Source organism: Zootoca vivipara, chromosome 2 (assembly GCF_965207765.1).
Source record: "Zootoca vivipara chromosome 2, rZooViv2.hap1.1, whole genome shotgun sequence".
Taxonomy (NCBI): Eukaryota; Metazoa; Chordata; class Lepidosauria; order Squamata; family Lacertidae; genus Zootoca; species Zootoca vivipara.
The window spans coordinates 116,460,618-116,481,218 of record NC_142584.1 but is presented as its reverse complement, the minus strand read 5'-3'; the positions used below and the strand labels follow the sequence as shown (position 1 = coordinate 116,481,218).

Here is a 20,601-nt window from a genome sequence, read left to right as displayed (position 1 = left end):
GAATATGATAAGGGATAATGAAGAAGTGAAAGGAATTGGAGTAGGTTCCAAACAGTATACAGTGGTACCTCTACTTACGAATTTAATGCGTTCCAAACGCACATTTGTAAGTAGAATAAATTTGTAAGTCGAATCCCATAGGAATGCATTGGGAGAAAAAATTCGTTAAGTAGAAAAAATCCTATCTAAACCGCATCCAAGATGGCGGACGGAGCTCCATTCGTAAGTAGAAACATTCGTAAGTAGAGTTATTTGTAAGTAGAGGTACCACTGTAAATTAAAAGCCTTCGCTGATGACCTAGTTCTGACTTTACAAGATCCGGAGACCAGTGCAGTTAAAGCACTGAAACTGATTCAAGAGTTTGGGCAACTGGCAGGATTTAAATTGAATAAAACGAAAACCAAAGTATTAAGTAAAAATTTATTACCAGATGAAGTGAAAAAGCTACAGGATACCACTGGTTTGACATTTGTGAAAAAGGTGAAATACTTGGGAGTTAATATGACTGCGAAAAATATAAATTTGTTTAAAAATAATTATGATAAGTTATGGAAGGAAATTAAATACGATTTAGAAGGGTGGTCGAATTTGAAATTGTCCTTAATGGGCCGAATATCTGTAATAAGGGGCGTTTTTTCCCTGCCAGATTTGAAATTATATTTTGAAGCGGCAGCCTTTTGTTGGATGAAAGAATGGTTTTTGTTAGATAATGCTGATGTACTAGATTTGGAAGGACATAACGCATTTGGATGGCATACATACTTATGGTATGACAAAGTCAAGGTCCATAAAGGTTTTAAAAGTCATATTATTAGAAAATCCCTCTATAATGTATGGAATAGATATAAAGATATAAAGATTTGTTGGAACCGAGAACACCCAGGTGGATTTCACCCTTGGAGGCTAAGACACAGAAAAGATTGAATATGGAAACCAAGTGGTTAAAATATAAAGATATATTGGTGGAGGAAGGATAAATGAATTGTTGAAGAATAATGTTAATGATTGGCTACAATATTATCAAATTAATGAACTGTTTAAAATGGATAGAAAAGTTGGTTTTCAGATGAAAAAGTCAAAATTGGAGTCGGAATTGTTAGAAACTAAAACAAAGAATTTATCGAAAATGTATAATTTATTGTTGGAGTGGCATACGAAAGACGAGCAAACGAAATCGGTAATGATTAAATGGGCAAATGATGTGGGACATAATATGGTGGAAGAGTGGAAAAGGTTGTGGAAGAAGAATGTGAAATTTACTGCGTGTAATGTATTAAAAGAAAATATGATGAAAATGCTTTATATATGGTATTCAAAGTTTATTTACAGAATAAGATTATGGTTGGACTGAATTAATTGAAGTGAAGGAGGTACAAAGAGGTTGTAGGAATATAAAATATAGAGGAATAAGTATATATAGAGGTAGTTATAGTGTGTAATAAGGTTATGATATAAGATTATAAAAGGTATAGATTAAAGTTAGTTTTACTGTATTGGAAATAAGTTAAAGGATAAGAAGTAGAAATTACAGTGGTGCCTCGCTAGACAAATTTAATTCGTTCCGACGGTCAATTCGTCCTACAAAAAATTCGTCTTGCGAGACACCGTTTCCCATAGGAACGCATTAAAAGTTAATTAATGCGTTCCTATGGGAAATGGGGGACTGGCGCCGACTTTTGGCTCTGTTGGGCGGGGGGAGGGAGAAGCAGAGGATCGGATCGGTCCTCCGCTTTTCCCTCCCCCCGCCCGACAGAGCCGAAGTGCGGCGGTGCGGGGGCGTTTTGCCGCCTGCCTTCCCCAAGCCAAGGGGAAGGCAGGCGGCAAAAAGCCCTGGCAATTTTTCGCTACACGGTAGACTTTGCAGTCGGAGGTTCATTTTTCTATGGCCACGCTTGAAGCGGCAGCCATAGAAAACCTCATTGTCTTGCGAGGCAACCTCCGATCGCAAAATCCATTCATCTAGCAAAAAAATCGTCTTACAGGGCATTCGTTAAGCGAGGCACCACTGTACTAAAGAGGATTTACAATGTAACGCAGTTGGAGGAGGAATGAGGAAGTCTATAGTTTTAGATTTGAAGTAAGATTTTTAAAGTTGGAGTTTTTGTTTTTTCTGTATTTTTGTAGTTTTGTAGTTTTGTATTTTGTATGTTTTTATTTTTGGTGTGTTTTGTTGGTTATAAAATCAATAAATATATTATAAAAAAGAAAGAAAGAAAAAGATAGACATGTCTTTGTATGCAATAATATCCTGAAAAACAAACTGGGGATCATGTAATGTTGCATAATTGAATATAATGCATAATTTTAAATTCTTTTATTCTTTTTCTTGCTAGGTCTTACCTTACTTCTCATTATTTAAGTTTATTGATTTCACGATATAGCCAATTATCATAATTTTAAATTTTTAGAAATTTATTGCATTTCCATTTTATATATTCAAATACAATCAAATTATTCCTTCTACTAATTTTTTGCTCATTTGAGCTTAGCGACTTCCCTCCATCCCGCCCATGGCTTTCAAAATTCCTCATATATCCTCACATTTATACATTTTTTGAATCTACATTTTCTTTTTAAATTGATCTCAATCTTTAAATAAAAGTAAAAAAATACTAAATGTAAACATTAAAAGACTTTTCACAATCTTGCTAGTGTTGTTAAATGATTGCAATGATCCTTTAAATATTGCGTAAATTTACTGCAGTCTTCAAATTTCATAATTTTAAATACCCCAAAACTAAAAACAAGTCTGCACTTTTGGGAAGAAACAAACATATAATAACCAATATTTAAATTTTAAGATGAACAACTTTGTTTCATTAATTTTTTTCTATCACAGCTATGGATTGTAGGAAAGTTGTACCCAGTAGTGATTTTACGCTATGATGTTCAAAAAACGTAAAATTCTGTTACAGGACATTAAAAAAAACCCATAAATGTCATTCTTTGTTGAGAAAGAGCATGTCTTTGCAATAATTTTCACCATCAAAAACTTTGGATTCCATCACGCCCCCACACTGAAAATTTAGGTTTTCTAAACCTAGTTTTTCCACCAAAAAAACTACATTTATAATTTTTTTAGGCATTCATAAAATTGTGTATTTTTTCCTGAAATCCTCATCACATTATTGAGCTCTCTGTAAAATTTCAAAGAGATCTGATCATTGGTTGTGGAAAAAAGAAATAAAATGTACACAAGGATGAGGATCCCAAGAGGGACACAAAGGCAGACTTCACAAAACTTTGAAGTGCTATAAAATTAAAACCGTTTGAGATAGAGGAAAAAATATTAAGGGGGTTTCTTTCAACCATAAGGGAAGGGTATACACAAAGTTTCATCAAAATCCAAGATGGTGGGTGACATGACCGCATTGAACTGATGTGGAATGACCCTAACATCTTTTGACACATTTCAGAAGGAAGTTTAAAAAACAAAAATGTGTGCCAAGAGGCTTTGGCCAGAGGTATACCAGCTTCTACTGAGTTTAAATGATTCCAAGGCTGGATGGGGCAGGAGTGTGGCAAAAATCACCATAACTGGACCAAGGGGGTGAAAGACCTTTCTAAAGGGTCCTGTTACACATCCCTAGGACTGTGAGACAATAAAGTACAGATGTATAATAAATGCTGTAGATGTGGGATCTTATTCAGGTTTACTCAGAAGCAAGTCCCATGGAGTTCAGTGGGGCTCCTTCCCTTCCAGGTAAAATAACACAACCCAAACTACTTAGGCAACAGATTATTTCTGATATTAATGGGCTCTGATCCTGTTCTGGCCTAATGCTCCTTTTGGACACAGGACAGTAAAACATGGCGGCGCCAGGCTAATCATTGCCAGTGTAGATCTTCTGGGGACTCCCTGTCTCAGGCTGCAGGAAGACCTTGGGGGCTCCTGTCTACACCTCCACTTCAGATGCCCACCATGCCTATTCTTTTAACCAAGTATTTGCCACTCTGATCCCCAAAACCCAGTCCATTTGTGTTCCTTAAAAAGGCTTCTCTTTCAACACTGTGCAAGGCAGTGGGAGGGGCTTGGTGATGGTCAGAAGGGTCAGCCAATCAGAACCTCTGTCTGGGCAGCTGGCTTCTCCTTAAGCAGGACCAGAACTCAAGGCTTGTTTGTCTCAGCCTCAGGATTCCCACCCTTCTCTTTCCCTCCCAGAGGAAAATGAACTAGACAGATTTCCACCTCAGAAGGCCTAAGCTGAGCCTAGCATGGAAGGAAGGGCAGGCAATGGAGACATTTCCTTGGTCCAGAAAGTGTCATTCTGGAGGGTCTCCCCCCCCCCAAAGTCTCATTCTCTGTCCCCTCCACCCCACACCATCCCAGCCCCCATTGAGACTTTGAATGGGATCTTCCCTCTGCCCTCCTCCATTCCTGCAGTTATGAACTGATCAGAAGGGAAGGGGAAGAAGCTTCTGCCCTGGGTGGAGACCCCCACCCTCCATTTCATTGTCTCCCTGAAGCCCCCTCCCTGCAATTCTGGCCCCTGGGGGGAAGGATATTGGGGGCGGGGGGGAGTGACTCTGTGCCTCTCCTGCCTTCCACTCACCTCCACTCTGGTTGTAGCGATTCCTTTCAATTTCCAGGTCTTCCCTGTACCGGTGCTCATCACCCTGAGCGTTCTGAGTGTTCCTGTCCCAGTACTGAGGATCCTCCTTTTCCACCTTCCTTATCCAGGGGACGCGAGGCAGCATCTTCTTGGTGTCACTGTCGTACTGAACAAATTGCTGGTCATCCACGTACCCCACAGCAATGAACTGGGGCAGCCCCTGGTCAGGCTCAGACAGGGCTGTGCCAAAGTAGCGCAGGGAGTGAGAAGTGGAGCCTGGAAAGGAAGAGAGAAGGGGAAGAGAGTTAGGGGTCCTGCAGATGAAGGAAGCACCCTAATCCTGCTGTATTACAGGCAGCAGCCTAAAAGGAGATCAGAAGTTCAGCAGGGTTTGGGGGAGTTTGTAGACCTGCCCTTAAACATAGAGAAGGCAGAGCAGAGGGAGCCTAAGAATCATAGAGTTGGAAGGGGGAAAAGATAGGATATAAATACAAGTAACAACAATAGCCCATGGGGCAGTGGGCGAGAAAACGCTCTGCCAGGCAGCATGCCTAAATCTCTACACATGTCTCTGCTGAGACTCCATGTGAGGGAAAGAGAGGCCAGTCCCTCCCCTTTGGCCAAGGGGGCAGGAATTGCCTCTCACTTGCAAGCGCTAAGCTGATGAGAGCTCCCACAACATGGTCTGAAGGCTCAGGATGCAGGCACCAAACTGAAGCTAAGCAGGCTCAGGCCTGGTAAGGGGATGGAGGGGAGACCAGACAAAGCAACATCCATAGATGGGAGAACAGGAAGCTGCCTCATACTGTCCACTCTTTCTCAGGGATTGAACCAGGGACCTTTTGTGGGCAAGGCAACTGCATAACATAAAATATTATTTCACAGACTTAATGTAAGAACCCAAAGAAGAGCTTGCAGGATCAGACCAATGGCCCATCTAGTCCAACATCCCATTCATCTGGGGGGCCTGGACTAGGCTGGCCACTGGCCTGAAGCAGGCTCTTCATCTCTTCTGGGGATGGCTCATATATGCAGAAACTGGCCTAGTTAAGCCACTCCCTTGGAGCCGCCCCACAATCTGACCTTCTGGAATCATAGAATCATAGAGTTGGAAGAGACCACAAGGGCCATCCAGTCCAACCCCCTGCCAAGCAGGAAACACCATCAAAGCATTCTTGACATATGCCTGCCAAGCCTCTGCTTGTTGTTGTTTAGTCGTTTAGTCGTGTCCGACTCTTCGTGACCCCATGGACCATAGCACGCCAGGCACTCCTGTCTTCCACTGCCTCCCGCAGTTTGGTCAAACTCATGTTCGTAGCTTCGAGAACACTGTCCAACCATCTCGTCCTCTGTCGTCCCCTTCTCCTAGTGCCCTCCATCTTTCCCAACATCAAGGTCTTTTCCAAGGATTCTTCTCTTCTCATGAGGTGGCCAAAGTATTGGAGCCTCAGCTTCACGATCTGTCCTTCCAGTGAGCACTCAGGGCTGATTTCCTTCAGAATGGATAGGTTTGATCTTCTTGCAGTCCATGGGACTCTCAAGAGTCTCCTCCAGCACCATAATTCAAAAGCTTAAAGACCTCCAAAGAAGGAGACTCCACCACACTTCTTGGCAGCAAATTCCACTGCCGAACAGTCTTACTGTCAGGAAGTTCTTCCTAATGTTTAAGTGGCATCTTCTTTCTTGTAGTTTGAATCCATTGCTCCGTGTCCCCTTCTCTGGAGCAGCAGAAAACAACCTTTCTCCCTCCTCTATATGACATCCTTTTATATATTTGAACATGGCTATCATATCACTCCTTAACCTTCTCTTCTCCAGGCTAAACATATCCAGCTCCCTAAGCCGTTCCTCATAAGGCATTGTTTCCAGGCCTTTGACCATTTTGGTTGCCCTCCTCTGGACACGTACCAGCTTGTCAGTATCCTTCTTTAACTGTGGTGCCCAGAACTGGACACAGTACTCCAGATGAGGTCTGACCAGAGCAGAATACAGTGGTGCTATTACTTCCCTTGATCTAGACCAGGCATCCCCAAACTGCGGCCCTCCAGATGTTTTGGCCTACAACTCCCATGATCCCTAGCTAACAGGACCAGTGGTCAGGGAAGATGGGAATTGTAGTCCCAAACATCTGGAGGGCTGAAATTTGGGGATGCCTGATCTAGACGCTATACTCCTATTGATGCAGCCCAGAATTGCATTGGCTTTTTTAGCTGCTGCATCACACTGTTGACTCATGTCAAGTTTGTGGTCTACCAGGACTCCTAGATTCTTTTCACATGTACAGCTCTCAAGCCAGATGTCTCCCATCCTGTATTTGTGCCTTTCATTGTTTTTGCCCAGAGCCATGCACTGAACAGGTCTGACCTGGATCTTGCTTCCTGGGCTCTGGGAGGCTTTGGCAAGACCTCATGAGAACTCAGGACATCCCCACAAGATCTATGATGCAAGGCAGAGATCTTCAAAGCTCTTTCGGTGCTGGGAAAACCTTGCACAAAAAGAGCTCTCTGCCTCCTGCATATATAATTTGTGCGATTCCAACAAGCCAGCTGTCAACAGCCTGAAGTTGAAATCGGTCCAAGTAATTTTAAAGGTTGGCATGCATATCTATTATTAGAACAAAAAGGGAATCAAAGGGAATTTTCGGATCATATAATTAAAAAATCATTGATTCAAATTTGGCACGAGTTCAAAGATCTAGTAGAACCCCAAAGCCCTTGGTGGGCGTCCCCGGTGGAGATGACGGCCATGGGACATAGCGGAAGATATGGCAAATGGCCATCTTATAAAGACTTGGTGGTAAAAGATACGGATCGTCTAGAATTAAAACCTTGTGAAGAAATAAAAGTTTATTGTTCAAGTTGGTTACATTATGGCCAAATACAAAATATATTTAAATTACATAAACAAATTGGCTTTCCGGCAAAAGAATCCAAATTGCAAGAGATATTAATAAACAATGATTAAAAAAACAATTGGGAAAAATGTATAAATTTTTATTGGATTGGGAATTAAAAGATGAATTAACCAAAAAGGTGATGATAAATTGGGCAATAGATATTGGCAAACCAATTTTAACAGATCAGTGGGAGAAATTGTGGAAATTAGATACGAAATTTGTGCATGAACATTAGAGGAAATGTGCATGAACATTAGAGGCAAATATACTAAAGATGTTTCATAGATGGTACCTAACAACGGAGAGGATTGCCAAATTCCATAGATCAGATGATGGAAAATGCTGGAAATGCCATGAGAAAATGGGTAATTTCTACCACTGTTGGTGGACTTGCCCAAAGGTGGCAAAATTTTGGAATGAAGTATACGAAAAAATAAAAAAGATGATAAAATGCACCTTTGAAAAAAACCCAGAACTATTCCTCCTAAGCATGGCCCCGACAAATATTCCCAAAGACAGAATCAATATTTTATTATATGCATGCGCAGCAGCAAGGACACTAATTGCTTTACACTGGAAGGAAGAAAAGTTACCAACAGTTCAGGAGTGGCAGGAGAAATTGGTAGAATACTTGAAGATGGCGAAACTAACGACAATTATAAGGAATGTACCTAGGCAAATAATAATAGAAGAATGGAGATATGTACAGGAGTATCTTGAAAAAGAGAATCTGGGAAATAATTTAGTGACGTGCCTATAGATAGAGAGGTAAAGGGAGAGGAGATAAAAATAACAAAAATAACAAAAATATGTAGACAAAAGAGTGAAGCGATATAGCATGAAAAATGATCACATAAAGGGAAGCGTGTCGTAAATAGCAGGAAGGAAATTTTCCTTTTGCAATCTTATGTGTGTGTGTTTTCTTTTTTTCTCTTTTCTTTTTTTTCTTTATCTGAGAATCTTTTAATATGTGTGTATAATTATTATTATTTTTTTGAATGATTTTTGTAGTACTTATGTTATACTTATGCTTTGTTTGATGAATTTTTTTTTAATTTTGTAAACCTTTTAAATTGATAAAGTATTTTTTAAAATAAAATAAAAAACGGTCCAAGTTAAAGGCATTCCAGTTGTGAGTTTCCTGCACTTTCCACCAGTTTCCCAGGGACAGGGGTAAAGTGAACTGGCCTATAATTTCCAGGATCCTTCCTGGATCCCCTTTGGATAATCAGTGCTTAAATGGTTCAATGTTCCAATGTTTGCAATCTTTCCACGTTGTGGTCTGAGCTACCACCCACAGAGCGGGTTCCCCACTTGAGAAAGAAGGCCCCACAGTGATAGCAGGGGCAGGAGGACAAATGCAACTTTGGGGTCAGGTCTCAACAGGTGGCCCCACATCCCCTTTCTCACACTTGCCTCTTCATGAGATCAAACACAGAGCATGGCAAAGGAAGAAGAACCTACCCCCAAAACAGCTCATTTTCCCACTTACCACCTCTGGCCACCAGGTGGCCTAATGAGTCCCACAGTGCAGGTAACAGCCAACAGATATTGGGGGAGAGATTGGAGGGGAGGGAGCTGAGCATAGACTTTCAGCATCAGACCCACAGCTGGCCCGCCCAGGAGGCAACCCCACTGCTTCTGCTGCCACCAGAACACACACCCTCGTTGGCAAGAGGGAGGCGTTCTGGCACCCGGTCTTGCCCCATATCTTTTCCACCCCTGGACGGAGAAGTCGAGTTGAGTTCAGTGAGAAAAGGGGCATTTCCGTGGCAGAAGGTAAGTAGGACAGTGCTAAGGGGGGAAGAGGAAGCAATTCCTGTTTTGCCTCAGGTAGCAAAATGGGACATATTATTATTATTTATTGAATTTATATAACGCTCTATACCTGGAGGTCTCAGGGCAGTTCACAGAACAAAATCAAAATACAGTATATAATCAAAATAAAAACAACAACCCAATAACACCTCCCCCCAAAGGAAACGACATTTTTAAAGAGCATAGGATATCAATCAAATCAACCAAAGGCCTTGTTAAAAAGGAACGTTTTTGCCTGGCGCCTTAAGGTGTATAATGAAGGTGACAGGCAAACTTTCCTTGGGAGAGCATTCCACAGATGGGGAGCCACTGCAGAGAAGGCCCTGTTCTCACGTTGTCACCCTCCGAACCTCTCAAGGTGGAGGCACATGAAGAAGGGCCTCAGAAGATGATCTCAGGGTCCGGGTGGGTTCATATGGAAAGAGGCGGTCCTTGAGGACCCATCATACCCCTGTGAAAATTGTGTTGAGTGCCTTTGGACAACTTCAGCCTCAAAGAGGAAGCAGCCCGCTTGAGTTCGGCCAGTGACTCATCTCAAAACAACTAGGAAACTAAAATAAAAATCATAGACGGGACCCTGAGGGTCCCACCCCCTGCAATGTTGGCATCTCAACTGCAGCATCCATGGCGGATAGCCATACAACCTCTGCTAAAATACCTCCTAGGAAGAAGAATCTGCCACCTTCGGAGGGAGTTCCATGGTGGAAAACAGAGTGCAAGGAATCGTAAACCTGCAAGATCAGTTTGCTTGAATTACGTACACCTTGATGGTGTGTTGACTCTGCTGCCTCCCTCCAGCTCAGTTTCCTTTCAGGCAAGATCAAATGGGACCCACTTCCCAGCCCCCCCTCCTAGGACAAGGGCTTCCCCCAGTAGGGCGTGTCATTTAAGGACGCAAAAAAAATTTTTTGAATTTGCTCAATGAGGGGTTCTAAAAATATGTTATTGCACATGAGGAATCCAAATCTTCAATTATTTTTATGATTGGTTGATGTTTAGCTTGGTAAATTGAGATCTGTTTGAAATACACTAAAAAAAAGCCGAAAACTCGCATTTTGAAGCGAAGTTAAAGTTTTTAATCATTTTATACAAATGAAAATATTAAGAAATTTTGTTTCCAGCTGTAACAACATATCATTACTTTATCTTAGGCATCCTAAAACTGCGGCCCTCCAGATGTTTTGCCTACAACTCCCATGATCCCTAGCTAACAGGACCAATGATCAGGGATGATGGGGATTGTAGTCCAAAACATCTGGAGGGCCGAAGTTTGGGGATGCCTGCTTTATCTTATAATGTCCTATTATAGTAAAAAAAGAATAATAAATTAACAACTTCAAGGGCTGGTGTCACATGTTCATGTATCTGCTGAGGGCCCACATCTGAGTAGGAGAGCTACTGGCAGAAGCCCCCTGGACCATGCTCTTCAAAAGAAGTGCACACTGTTAAAATTTGATTCCTGTAGAATCTAAAGGCCTGCTCTTGATCCTCACAAAGATGGTGTCAGACTTAGAGAAACCATATTCCATGCAGGTCAAGACTTCTGTTCATTTAATGGTTCTGAAGCAGGAGAATATATAGTATTTCCATCCTTCCATCACTGTGATAGAAGGGTTACCATAATGCTTATTATCCATGCTACTATTGAAGGAACTAAAATCTTGTCTTTCTTAAAATGTGGCAATCCTTATCTTAAGATTGGGTGCCTGCCCAACAGCCTTAATCCTACACTATCAGAATGCTGTTTTTGCACCCCCAATTTATCCAATAAGGAAAGACCGTCACTTGACTGAATTTTGGTAGCTCTACTTTACAGTGTATTTTTAACACCTCCAAGTAGTTTATCCAGTCCTCTGCATAGACTTCCTTATCGTGTTTATCATCATAGCTATCCTTCAAAGAAAACATGCTTTTCTCCTTCATGGGAATAAAATTCTGTTTGCAAAGGGTGGGAGTGAGCATACTGTTGTATGATATTAATATTAATATTAATAGTACAGATAACTACAATACATATAGAAGAGAATTACAATACAGTGGTACCCCACAAGACGAATGCCTCATGCAACGAAAAACTCTCAAGATGAAAGTGTTTTGCGTTGCGCGAGGCGACTCGCAAGACAAAGTTTCCTATGACCACGCTTCGCAAGACAAATAGGAATGCATTAACTAAATGGGTAGACCGGGTAAACCGGGAAAATTTTAAACCATGCTTTGCAAGATGAGTTTTTTGCTATACGAAGTGACTTGCAGAACAAATTAATTCCATCTTGCAAGGTACCACTGTATCTTGTAATCAATTTTAGGCACTTATCAACATCTGTTTTCATCAAAATTGGGGAATAACCTATATGTATATAAATGACAGGAAAATTTAAAAAATGTTAAAAAGTAGGAACTTTTCACATAGAGATTTACCAAGCAAGACTTCAATATTTACAAGGAACCAAAATATATTTCAAATTACCTCATCATACCACAACTTTTTAACACCCCTCAAATCAGGATTTTTAAAGATGAAAAATTCAACACGCCCTATTCCCCCAGTTCAAACCACAAGAGCTGCCTCTGGTTGTGGCATCTGGCTAAACAACACAGGCGGTTCTTCTCAGTGGTCGGGAGACAAAGAGCCACAAAATGAGTCACACGTGAGCCCCCAAAGTGAGGAGGAACTTGAAGGAACCAGTGGTCTCCACCACCCTTTGCCCTCCCAAAGCCCCCCTGCCCAGCCCTGTAGCAGACACAGTGAGGGGGCAGCCCCCCCCATATAGAGAGGGTTTAACAGAGAAATAACAGGCCTTACTCTTTAGTTCTTAAAATTTGTTACTGTGAGATTTCTTATGCAACAAGCAACTATTAAGCTAATGATAGTATTGTATTCATACCATTTTCCATTAGAGAACCCCAAAAACTATTTACAATAAAAGCAAACAATATTTGGGGGGGGGGCATATACATAGGAAAATAACCATCCAACCCAAACTAGATAATCATATTCTTCAAAAAAGAGGATCAGAGTGCAAAATAAATATTATCTCCCTCACCACAGTTCAAGAAGGATACTGACAAGCTGGAACGGCTGAGGGAGCTGGGTATGTTTAGCCTGGAGAAGAGAAGGTTAAGGGGTGATATGATAGCCATGTTCAAATATATAAAAGGATGTCATATAGAGGAGGGAGAAAGGTTGTTTTCTGCTGCTCCAGAGAAGCGGACACGGAGCAATGGATTCAAACTACAAGAAAGAAGATTCCACCTAAACATTAGGAAGAACTTCCTGACAGTAAGAGCTGTTCAGCAGTGGAATTTGCTACCAAGGAGTGTGGTGGAGTCTCCTTCTTTGGAGGTCTTTAAGCAGAGGCTTGACAGGCATATGTCAAGAATGCTTTGATGGTGTTTCCTGCTCGACAGGGGGTTGGACTGGATGGCCCTTGTGGTCTCTTCCAACTCTATGATTCTATCTCATAAACAGCAGGGGTCAAGGAGAAATCCCACATAATCTCAACATCGTATTCCCCCTACCCACTCCCAAAAATGCCCTGCTGGTATCTCCAGATCTTTCTCCCTCCCCACGAAGAATAAGGTGGTCTCACAAGAGTGTCTGCTTAAAACATTTTTCTTTGGCCAACCCTATCCAGGTACGTAAATGTTGACGTGTTTTGGCCTCTCATTGCTAATTTTAATTATTATTTAATGGAAACAAAATAAAAAAATTCCTTCCAGCAGCACCTTAGAGACCAACTAAGGTTTTTTATTTTGGTATGAGCTTTTGTGTGCATGCACACTTCTTCAGATACACTGGAATAGAAGTCCCCAGAGGCTTATATATAGAGAAAGGGTGGGGAGGAGGTATCACTCAGAAGGGTGGTGGAAATGGGTGATTGACTGACTGATAGCTGTTGAGCTACGAGCCAAGCAGTGAAACGGCCCCTGCCCCGGACAGCATACAAAACAAGCCACAAGTCTGGGAAACAGATGTTTGGAAAGGGATCCGGCTCCAATTCGGACCAGAAACTCCCCGACCGCCCCTTCCAGTGCCCACGAAATGCAATTCATCAAGAGGGCTGAGTGCAAAGGATTTCCTCCCCCCGCCCCAGAGCACAGTCCTTACCTGCGCAGTCCAGGAGCAGCAGGTGGGCAGCCGCCCACAGGATCAGGGGGGGCCAGCGGAGGAGGACCCCCATGATCTCCCCCCAAACGAAGCTCCTTTTTCCTCCTCTTACTATAGCGGCGTCCTTCTCCCTCCTTTGCTCTGAGACCCGCTCTCTGCCCCGCCTGCGGAACCATCAGCAGCGGAAACCGGGATTGGCCGAGGGGATAATATTCCACCAATCGGAAATCTCCGCGCAGATGGCGGCACCGGTCGCCGGGCAGAATTCGAGGCTCAAGTTTGTGAAGATAGGCTGGCGAGGGAAAGAGAAAGTGATTGAAGCTCCTCGCTGGGAATCGCCGCCTCCCTCCCTCCTTCCTTCCCTCTGGCAGGTCTTCCTGTCCTACCCTGCAGGGAGGGCGGAGAGGGGGGTTGCCAGGGGAGAACCCCAGGTTCAACCCCCGCATCTCCAGGGGGGTCTGGATCTTTTGCTGTGTCACTCTATCTAGTGGCAGGGGGTTCCAGCGTTTAACTGCCTTGTAAAGAAATGCTCAGTGTTACAACTAGGTCTGAACCTCAGGGTTGAGGTTAAAACAGAGAGAGAGAGAGACTGAGAGAGAAAGAAAGAGAGAAAGTGTGTGTATTGCCACACAGAGAGGTGCAGCAGGTGTTGGGAAATTGACAAACAAGTTGCTATCAGCACATCTTGAGACCAGAGCCCACCACCTTGCCACAATTTCCTTTCCCATATGCATTTTAAAAAAGGCATTTTATATCTCCACATATATCTACTTCCTTCTGTCATCATATTGGCCCCAACATGAGTTGCTCTCCCCCTGCCTGGGACCCTCTAAGCCTGCAGGCCCAGGGGCGTTGGGGTCGAGGAGGCCCCCTTTGCACAGTCAGCAAGACCCAGCAGCTCCCAAACCTCTTCTGGAAGGCCCTGAGCAAAGGCTGGATTGGATGCTTGGCCCAGTGAGTGCTTTGCCCACATCCCACTTCTAGAAGCCTGAACATTTGAAACCTGAGCTAAACATGGGACACACACAGAAGCTGCTGCCTTTTCCAATAAATCAGGAAAGAGACAAGTACCGTAGTGTCCGCTCCTTGCCCAGGTACAAGGAGGTTTATGATATAATTGATGGGGGGGCTGTGAAGTCTGAAGCTAAATAATTATTTGGGAGTTCTCTTTTCCCCAAGCTGCATGAAAAGGGCAAGCCAAACACCAAAAGAACCTAGGTTACGTACAATTGAAGAATAAACCACAAACAACGCAACCTTATGAAAAACTTTTATATTATCAATTAGCAATAACACTCAACCGCTCTGTCATGTAAGTCCAAATAAAGTATTACAACAAATGTTCACATTGGACCCAAAATGTGTGCATCCTGCAAAGTATGAAGTCCAATAGTAGATGCCAGCAGAACACGGTTTTTCCGGAATAAAACCTGTTTCTCGAGGAATTAAGAAATCTGGTTACCAAGTAACTAAAGGTACATCACATTAATGAATTGTTTAAGATGGATAGGAAAAATGGTGTTGCAGAACAAAAGTCTCAGTTTACCAAAGACCTATTTGATACAAATATAAATTATCAAAAATGTACAAACTGCTGTTGGAGTGGGAAACAAGAGAGGAATTTCTGAAATTTAGCAGGATTGTGGGCACAGGATGTGGGTCACAATATTGACCGTGAATTATGGGGAAAGTTGTGGAAAATAAATATGAATTTTACAGCAAGCTATGTGATAAAAAATATATGATGAAAATGGCCCACAGATGGTATTTAACACCCACCAAATTGGCGAAAATGTCTAAAGAAGAAAAAGGTATATGTTGGAAGTGTAATGAAATTGAGGGATCTTTTATTCACATGTGGTCGTGTAAAATAATTAAGGAATATTGGGAAACTATATACTGTAAAATGAATTTTAAAATATACCCAAAAAAACTTTCCCAAAAAAAACCTGAGATTTTCCTTTTGGAGATGGTAACAACAGAGGTCCCCAAAAAACAAGCGAGTTTATTATTATACTCCACTGCCGCAGTTAGAACCTTATTAGCACAAAGGTGGAGAACAAGGATAGTCCCCACTCAGGAATAATGGCAGTGTAAAATGTTCGAATGTACTGAAGTGGCTGATCTGACAAACAGGATAAGAGAAAACAAATATAAGGAATATAAGGAGGAATGGGTAATGTTTATTGAATATTTCTAGAACCAGTATAGAGAAAGACATAGCTTAGGTCTCGTATAAATCCAGCAGTGGAAATAGCTAAGAGTATTTAATGCAGGCATCCCCAAACTTTGGCCCTCCAGATGTTTTGGACTACAATTCCCATCTTCCCCGACCACTGGTCCTGTTAGCTAGGGATCATGGGAGTTGTAGGCCAAAACATCTGGAGGGCCGCAGTTTGGGGACGCCTGATTTAATGGATAACAAACTGGATGATTAAAAAGATGTGGATTACGCAATTAGTAGAAAAGCAAAGGAACCAGGAAAAGTGTGGAAGGAAAGTCATATGGTATGTGTATACATGTTGTATTTGGTATGAAATTGTAAGTGGGGCAGGGGAAGAGGAGGGAAGGAGAGGGGGGGTTAAATATTCTCTCTCTTCCTGTTTTTGAAAATGCAAATATTTTTTTAATGACCTCCCCCCCCCCATGGAGGCCTATTTTCAAGGTGGGCACCCACCCCCACCCACTCCACCACTTACCGATGGAGGAGCTGGTGGAGCTGCTTAAATGTTAACATGGGTCCCAGTCTACAACCTTCCAAAATTATACAATAAAATAATACTGATACAGGAATAATAATTTGGGATGCTTTGCAACCATCAGTGCAGTTCTCCATGTGTTGCCTCGACGTACTATTATCTGCGCATGTACATGTGCAAATGATTTGCAGTGCTCCAATGTCACCTTGTTTTCTGCCAAGACCCATTGGACGTAGTAGAACTCACACATCAAGGCCAGCTCAATACATTTTTGACACTTGGGAGGCCCCCCAAAAGGCATCCCTCTCCCCACCAGGAAAGAAGGGATGAGGGATCAAGGGTGGAAGGAGAAAGAGTAGCTAGTTTTAAATGGCATTGTTTTAACATTTTGATGTTTGCTGCCCTGAGCTCCTTTGGGAGGAAGAGGGGGATAAAAATTTAAAATAAATAAAATATTTTGCGCATCTTCTTTTCATTTTAGTGGGAGAACTTCCTCCTCTGATTGCGGACTTTGGGGGCAACCCTTCCTTGGTCCCACCACACCCTGCCCCAGATCAGATATCTACATATTTCTTTTATTACGTTCCCAACCCTCCTTTCTTTCGTCCTGGAACCAAAGGCAGCATCCAGGTGGTCCCCCATCCAGGCACTGACCCTTCAGACCCTCTTGGCCTCATGTAACTTAATCCCACACCTGCAAAACCACAGATTCTGTCTCCCTCTTGCTTTGGACTCTAGATCTTCAGTCACTTTGCACGGGAGACCAATTATTGGCACCTCCCCGCCAGAGTCTGTGAATATTCTCAGGAGATGTTGATCTCTGGAAGTCCTGTGGTAAGAAGGAAAGAACCACTAAAGAAGAGGGTGAACCCTTATTTATTTCAGTCAAACGAATATTACAAAAGGAATAATCATTATTATTACATCCAGTGTTTTCAAAGCAAGGTGCAGCAAATCCATTGGTTCTAGTTACAGGTAGGTAGCCGTGTTGGTCTGAGTCGAAGCAAAATAAAAAAATTCCTTCAGTAGCACCTTAAAGACCAACTAAGTTTATATTTTGGTATGAGCTTTCGTGTGCATGCACACTTCTTCAGATACCGATCTGAAGAAGTGTGCATGCACACGAAAGCTCATACCAAAATATAAACTTAGTTGGTCTTTAAGGTGCTACTGAAGGAATTTTTTTATTTCAAATCCATTGGGTTAGGCAAAAAGAGTCCTGCGGCCCATCGAGGTCTAAAAGAATTATTGCATTCTTATTTCTACGAAAGAGTCTCCTTAAGTAATGCCAGTCTATGAGAAGGGAAGGAACATGGTGGGAATCATATGGTGGGAACCACAGATGGGCAGAGTATGTTCCTCAACTGACCACAGGTGAAAAAGAAAGAACATGTGAGATAAAAATTAGGCAAATCGAAGGCAACAAAACTAGTTCATTCGGAAGAGTTCATGTGGCCTGACTCACAGTGGGTCACTCCTCCTAGAAGGCTGTGGGGACCAGGCAACAAGTCTCATGAACTGAAGGCCTGCAGCCAAAAAGAAGGGGCTGCTTATTTCAGATCAAATTGTGGCCATGAAGCTCCTGACCTTCCTCTTCTCCTTGCTGGCTTCCTCCTTGGCTATCAGCAGGATCAGTCCCTCTCATCTCCTGTAGGAAAGTTGCCTCTCTCTTCAGCCACTGTTCCTTCTCTCTTTCAGTGTCAACTCCTGAGCATCCAAGTATCCCTTTTCCCTACCAACCATCCCTCCCTCCCAGTTTCTTCACTTCCTCACACAGAAGGTGGGTTGAAAACACTCAGCCAGAGCAGTTAGGCTGCTTTTATACATTCCATGACATTACATCCGTTTAGCCAAAGGCTGGGCGACCCAAGAAGCAGGTAGGCAGTAACAACACAGCCTATTTCATGCATAACACACCTAAAGCAGTTCTCAAATGTTGCCTTTCCTTCAATTTGGATGGAAAGTGAGTGGCATGAGATTGGGGAAAGGCTTGTGGTGGGATCCACAGCAACGAAGAACCAAGAGAAGCCATCAAAATCACTGCTCAATCTCTCCATCCCTTCTTAAAGCTTTTAGTTGTGTATATCCGGCACATTTCTGACTAATACAAACACATTTCGGAAAATCAGCTGCAAAGAAAAATTGGCCAAAATCCATCTGAAAAACATGATTATCCTCAAATTTATGTTACAGCTGGAGTCAGAATGGCAGGGTGAGAGCCAGGATTAAGGAACATCATAAACAGCATTAAAGGACAGCAGGAGCTGTGAGCCTCTGCAATTCACAGCAAAACTTGGCCAGGCTCCTTCTGGTCTCATCTCACACACCAACTGGAGGAAAAAAGAAAGGGAGTGTTTCACAATTAAGCCAACATCATGGTGTGGGGGCATCAGCATTACAGAGCTAGAGGGATCCCAAAGGCCATCTAGTGCAGCCTCACAAGGAAAGCCACCATCCCTCATCATGTCAAATCAGACCTAAGATATGCTCAGATCAAAACCAAAATGGGACTGCAGAGCAAATGCCTGCAGAGGGCAGCTCAAGCAAGTGAGCCAAGCTGCGCTTTATGGAGGAATACCAGAAGGAGAAATCCTTTTCCAGAACCCAAAATGTGACTATCCATCATTCAGATTGTGGGTAGAAACCATTTCTCAGATGGAGGGGATCCTCTGTGGAGCTCAGATGGACAGACAGAATGTGTCACAATAGCTTTTTCAGCTCAATGGACACTCCAGATTATGTCACTCTTGAAAACCCCAAAGTGGGTAACAGGAGAAGCTTTTCCCCATTTGGGGATGTTCCCCATGGAGTTGTAGGCAAAAGCCCCCCTTTGCCCCCACCTGCACCCCCACTTACCCCTGGTGGAGCTATCGGACCCCTGGTCGCTTGCTGCAAAAGGGAGGAAACACAGGAGTCAGGATCCAAAGGAGGGAGATCCCATCTCCCCAGCCCTTCTTCTCCTCCCTCCTTCCAACCCCATCCCCAAATAAGTCTCAATCTGGGGATGTTCAGGGACAGGCAGCCCAGAGGCAAGGGGGCTCAAGGACAGCATTGGAGGGAGAAGCAGATGCTGGAGGGCAAAGAGAGATGGGCACAGCCTGGCATGGAAGCAGTGGGGGACTAGAACTGGGGTGGGTGTGATTTGGGCAGGAAGGAGGCAGGAGGTGTGTGGGGGGGTAAGAGCAGTGATGCCAATTCAGGAGGGGAGGGCTCCTGACATCCAGACTTGAGCCAACCAACCAAATCTTTAGCTTCAGGATCTAGTAAATTAAACAACCAAAGATCCCTCTCTCTCCCCGCACCCTTGGCTCTTCCTCCTGTTGCTTTTTGGAGCCCATCCCTCAGCCGACAGTCTCTCTGCAGCCTTTTCCTGGCCCTGAGGGACCCCTTGCTGCCCACAGACAGGCTGAGCAAAAAGGCTTAAGCTTTCCATCAGGGTCTTGTAATTAAGGACTAGGCCACCACCACGTTTATTTTTGTCTGTTTGTAACCTGTTACTGCTCCGTATTGGGGAAAATATGTCAGACAGAGAGAGGGGAGGAGTCACTCACTTAAGGCGGCTTTGTAGGCTAATTTCTCACTCTGATTCCCTGTGAAGACAAAAGCAGAAGGTCAAAGCTGGAAGGGACCTCCAGTGGCCACACAATCCCATTTCGACCATTTGGCTCTCAGGTGCTGAAACCTTCCCTGCAGATGCTCCTCTTGTCTCTTCCAAACACCTCCAAGGAAGGGGAGCCCAGAAGGGGAGCTTTTCAAAGAACTCATGTTACAAAGAAGTCGGAAAAAAATGAGAAAATTAAATTAGAATATCAACATGGGGAAACAAGGCAGTGGATAAATTCCAAGAGGCTGGAAGGAAACATTATCGGATATCCAGTCCCTTCACTCATTACTTTTCACATTATTATTTCAATGATTCCCCAAATAAAAATACAAAATGAGAGCACAAAATACATAATTAAACAAAAACAAACCAGTTAACTCACATTTAAAAGGCCAAAGGCCTGGTCAGAGAGAAACATTTTTGCCTGGCGCCTAAAGATATGTAAGGAAGGCTCCCTGGAAAGTGTCTGCAGGATTGAAGGCTCAGGATGGATTAAAACATCAGGTGGGAAGTGAATTTCCTGAGCACACAGTGAGTGCAAAGCAATGACCACCATGACTTTTGGCCCATGCTCAAAGGGTGCTTTTATGGAGAAGGGTCTCTATAGGGATACAAGGGGCAGTTGCCAGGAAGGCTCCACCAGCACATTCCCAGTTGGAGGCTAAAACAGAAGGACACAGGAGAGGCAGCAAACGTGTCCAGGGTTTACTTACTGCGGATGAAGAAGATGATCACAGAGACCAGCTGGATGGCAATCAGGACACCCAAAATGGCTCCCACAATGAGCCCCAGGTTGACTAAAAGGGAACAAGAGACATTTTTATTCAGACTGGCGGCAGCAGCTCCCCAAGGCCTCAAGCAGGAGATTTGAGTGGAGGTGCTGGGCTATGAACCCGGGAGGATTTTACATGTGCAAAGCAGG

At 43.2% G+C, this 20,601-nt stretch overlaps 1 protein-coding gene across 1 annotated transcript in view; it reads right to left on the bottom strand.

Annotated features, from left to right (window-relative positions):
• LOC118080190 (uncharacterized) overlaps positions 1-20,601 on the bottom strand; it is a 51,717-nt gene that overhangs the window by 18,345 nt on the left and 12,771 nt on the right. The window contains exons 6-10 of the mRNA XM_088662520.1: positions 20,393-20,476; positions 19,627-19,665; positions 18,932-18,964; positions 13,377-13,550; positions 4,555-4,830 (exon numbers count right to left, since the gene is read on the bottom strand). Of these exons, the coding sequence (XP_088518646.1) occupies positions 4,555-4,830; positions 13,377-13,550; positions 18,932-18,964; positions 19,627-19,665; positions 20,393-20,476 (606 nt within the window). The remainder of the gene's footprint in view (positions 1-4,554; positions 4,831-13,376; positions 13,551-18,931; positions 18,965-19,626; positions 19,666-20,392; positions 20,477-20,601) is intronic.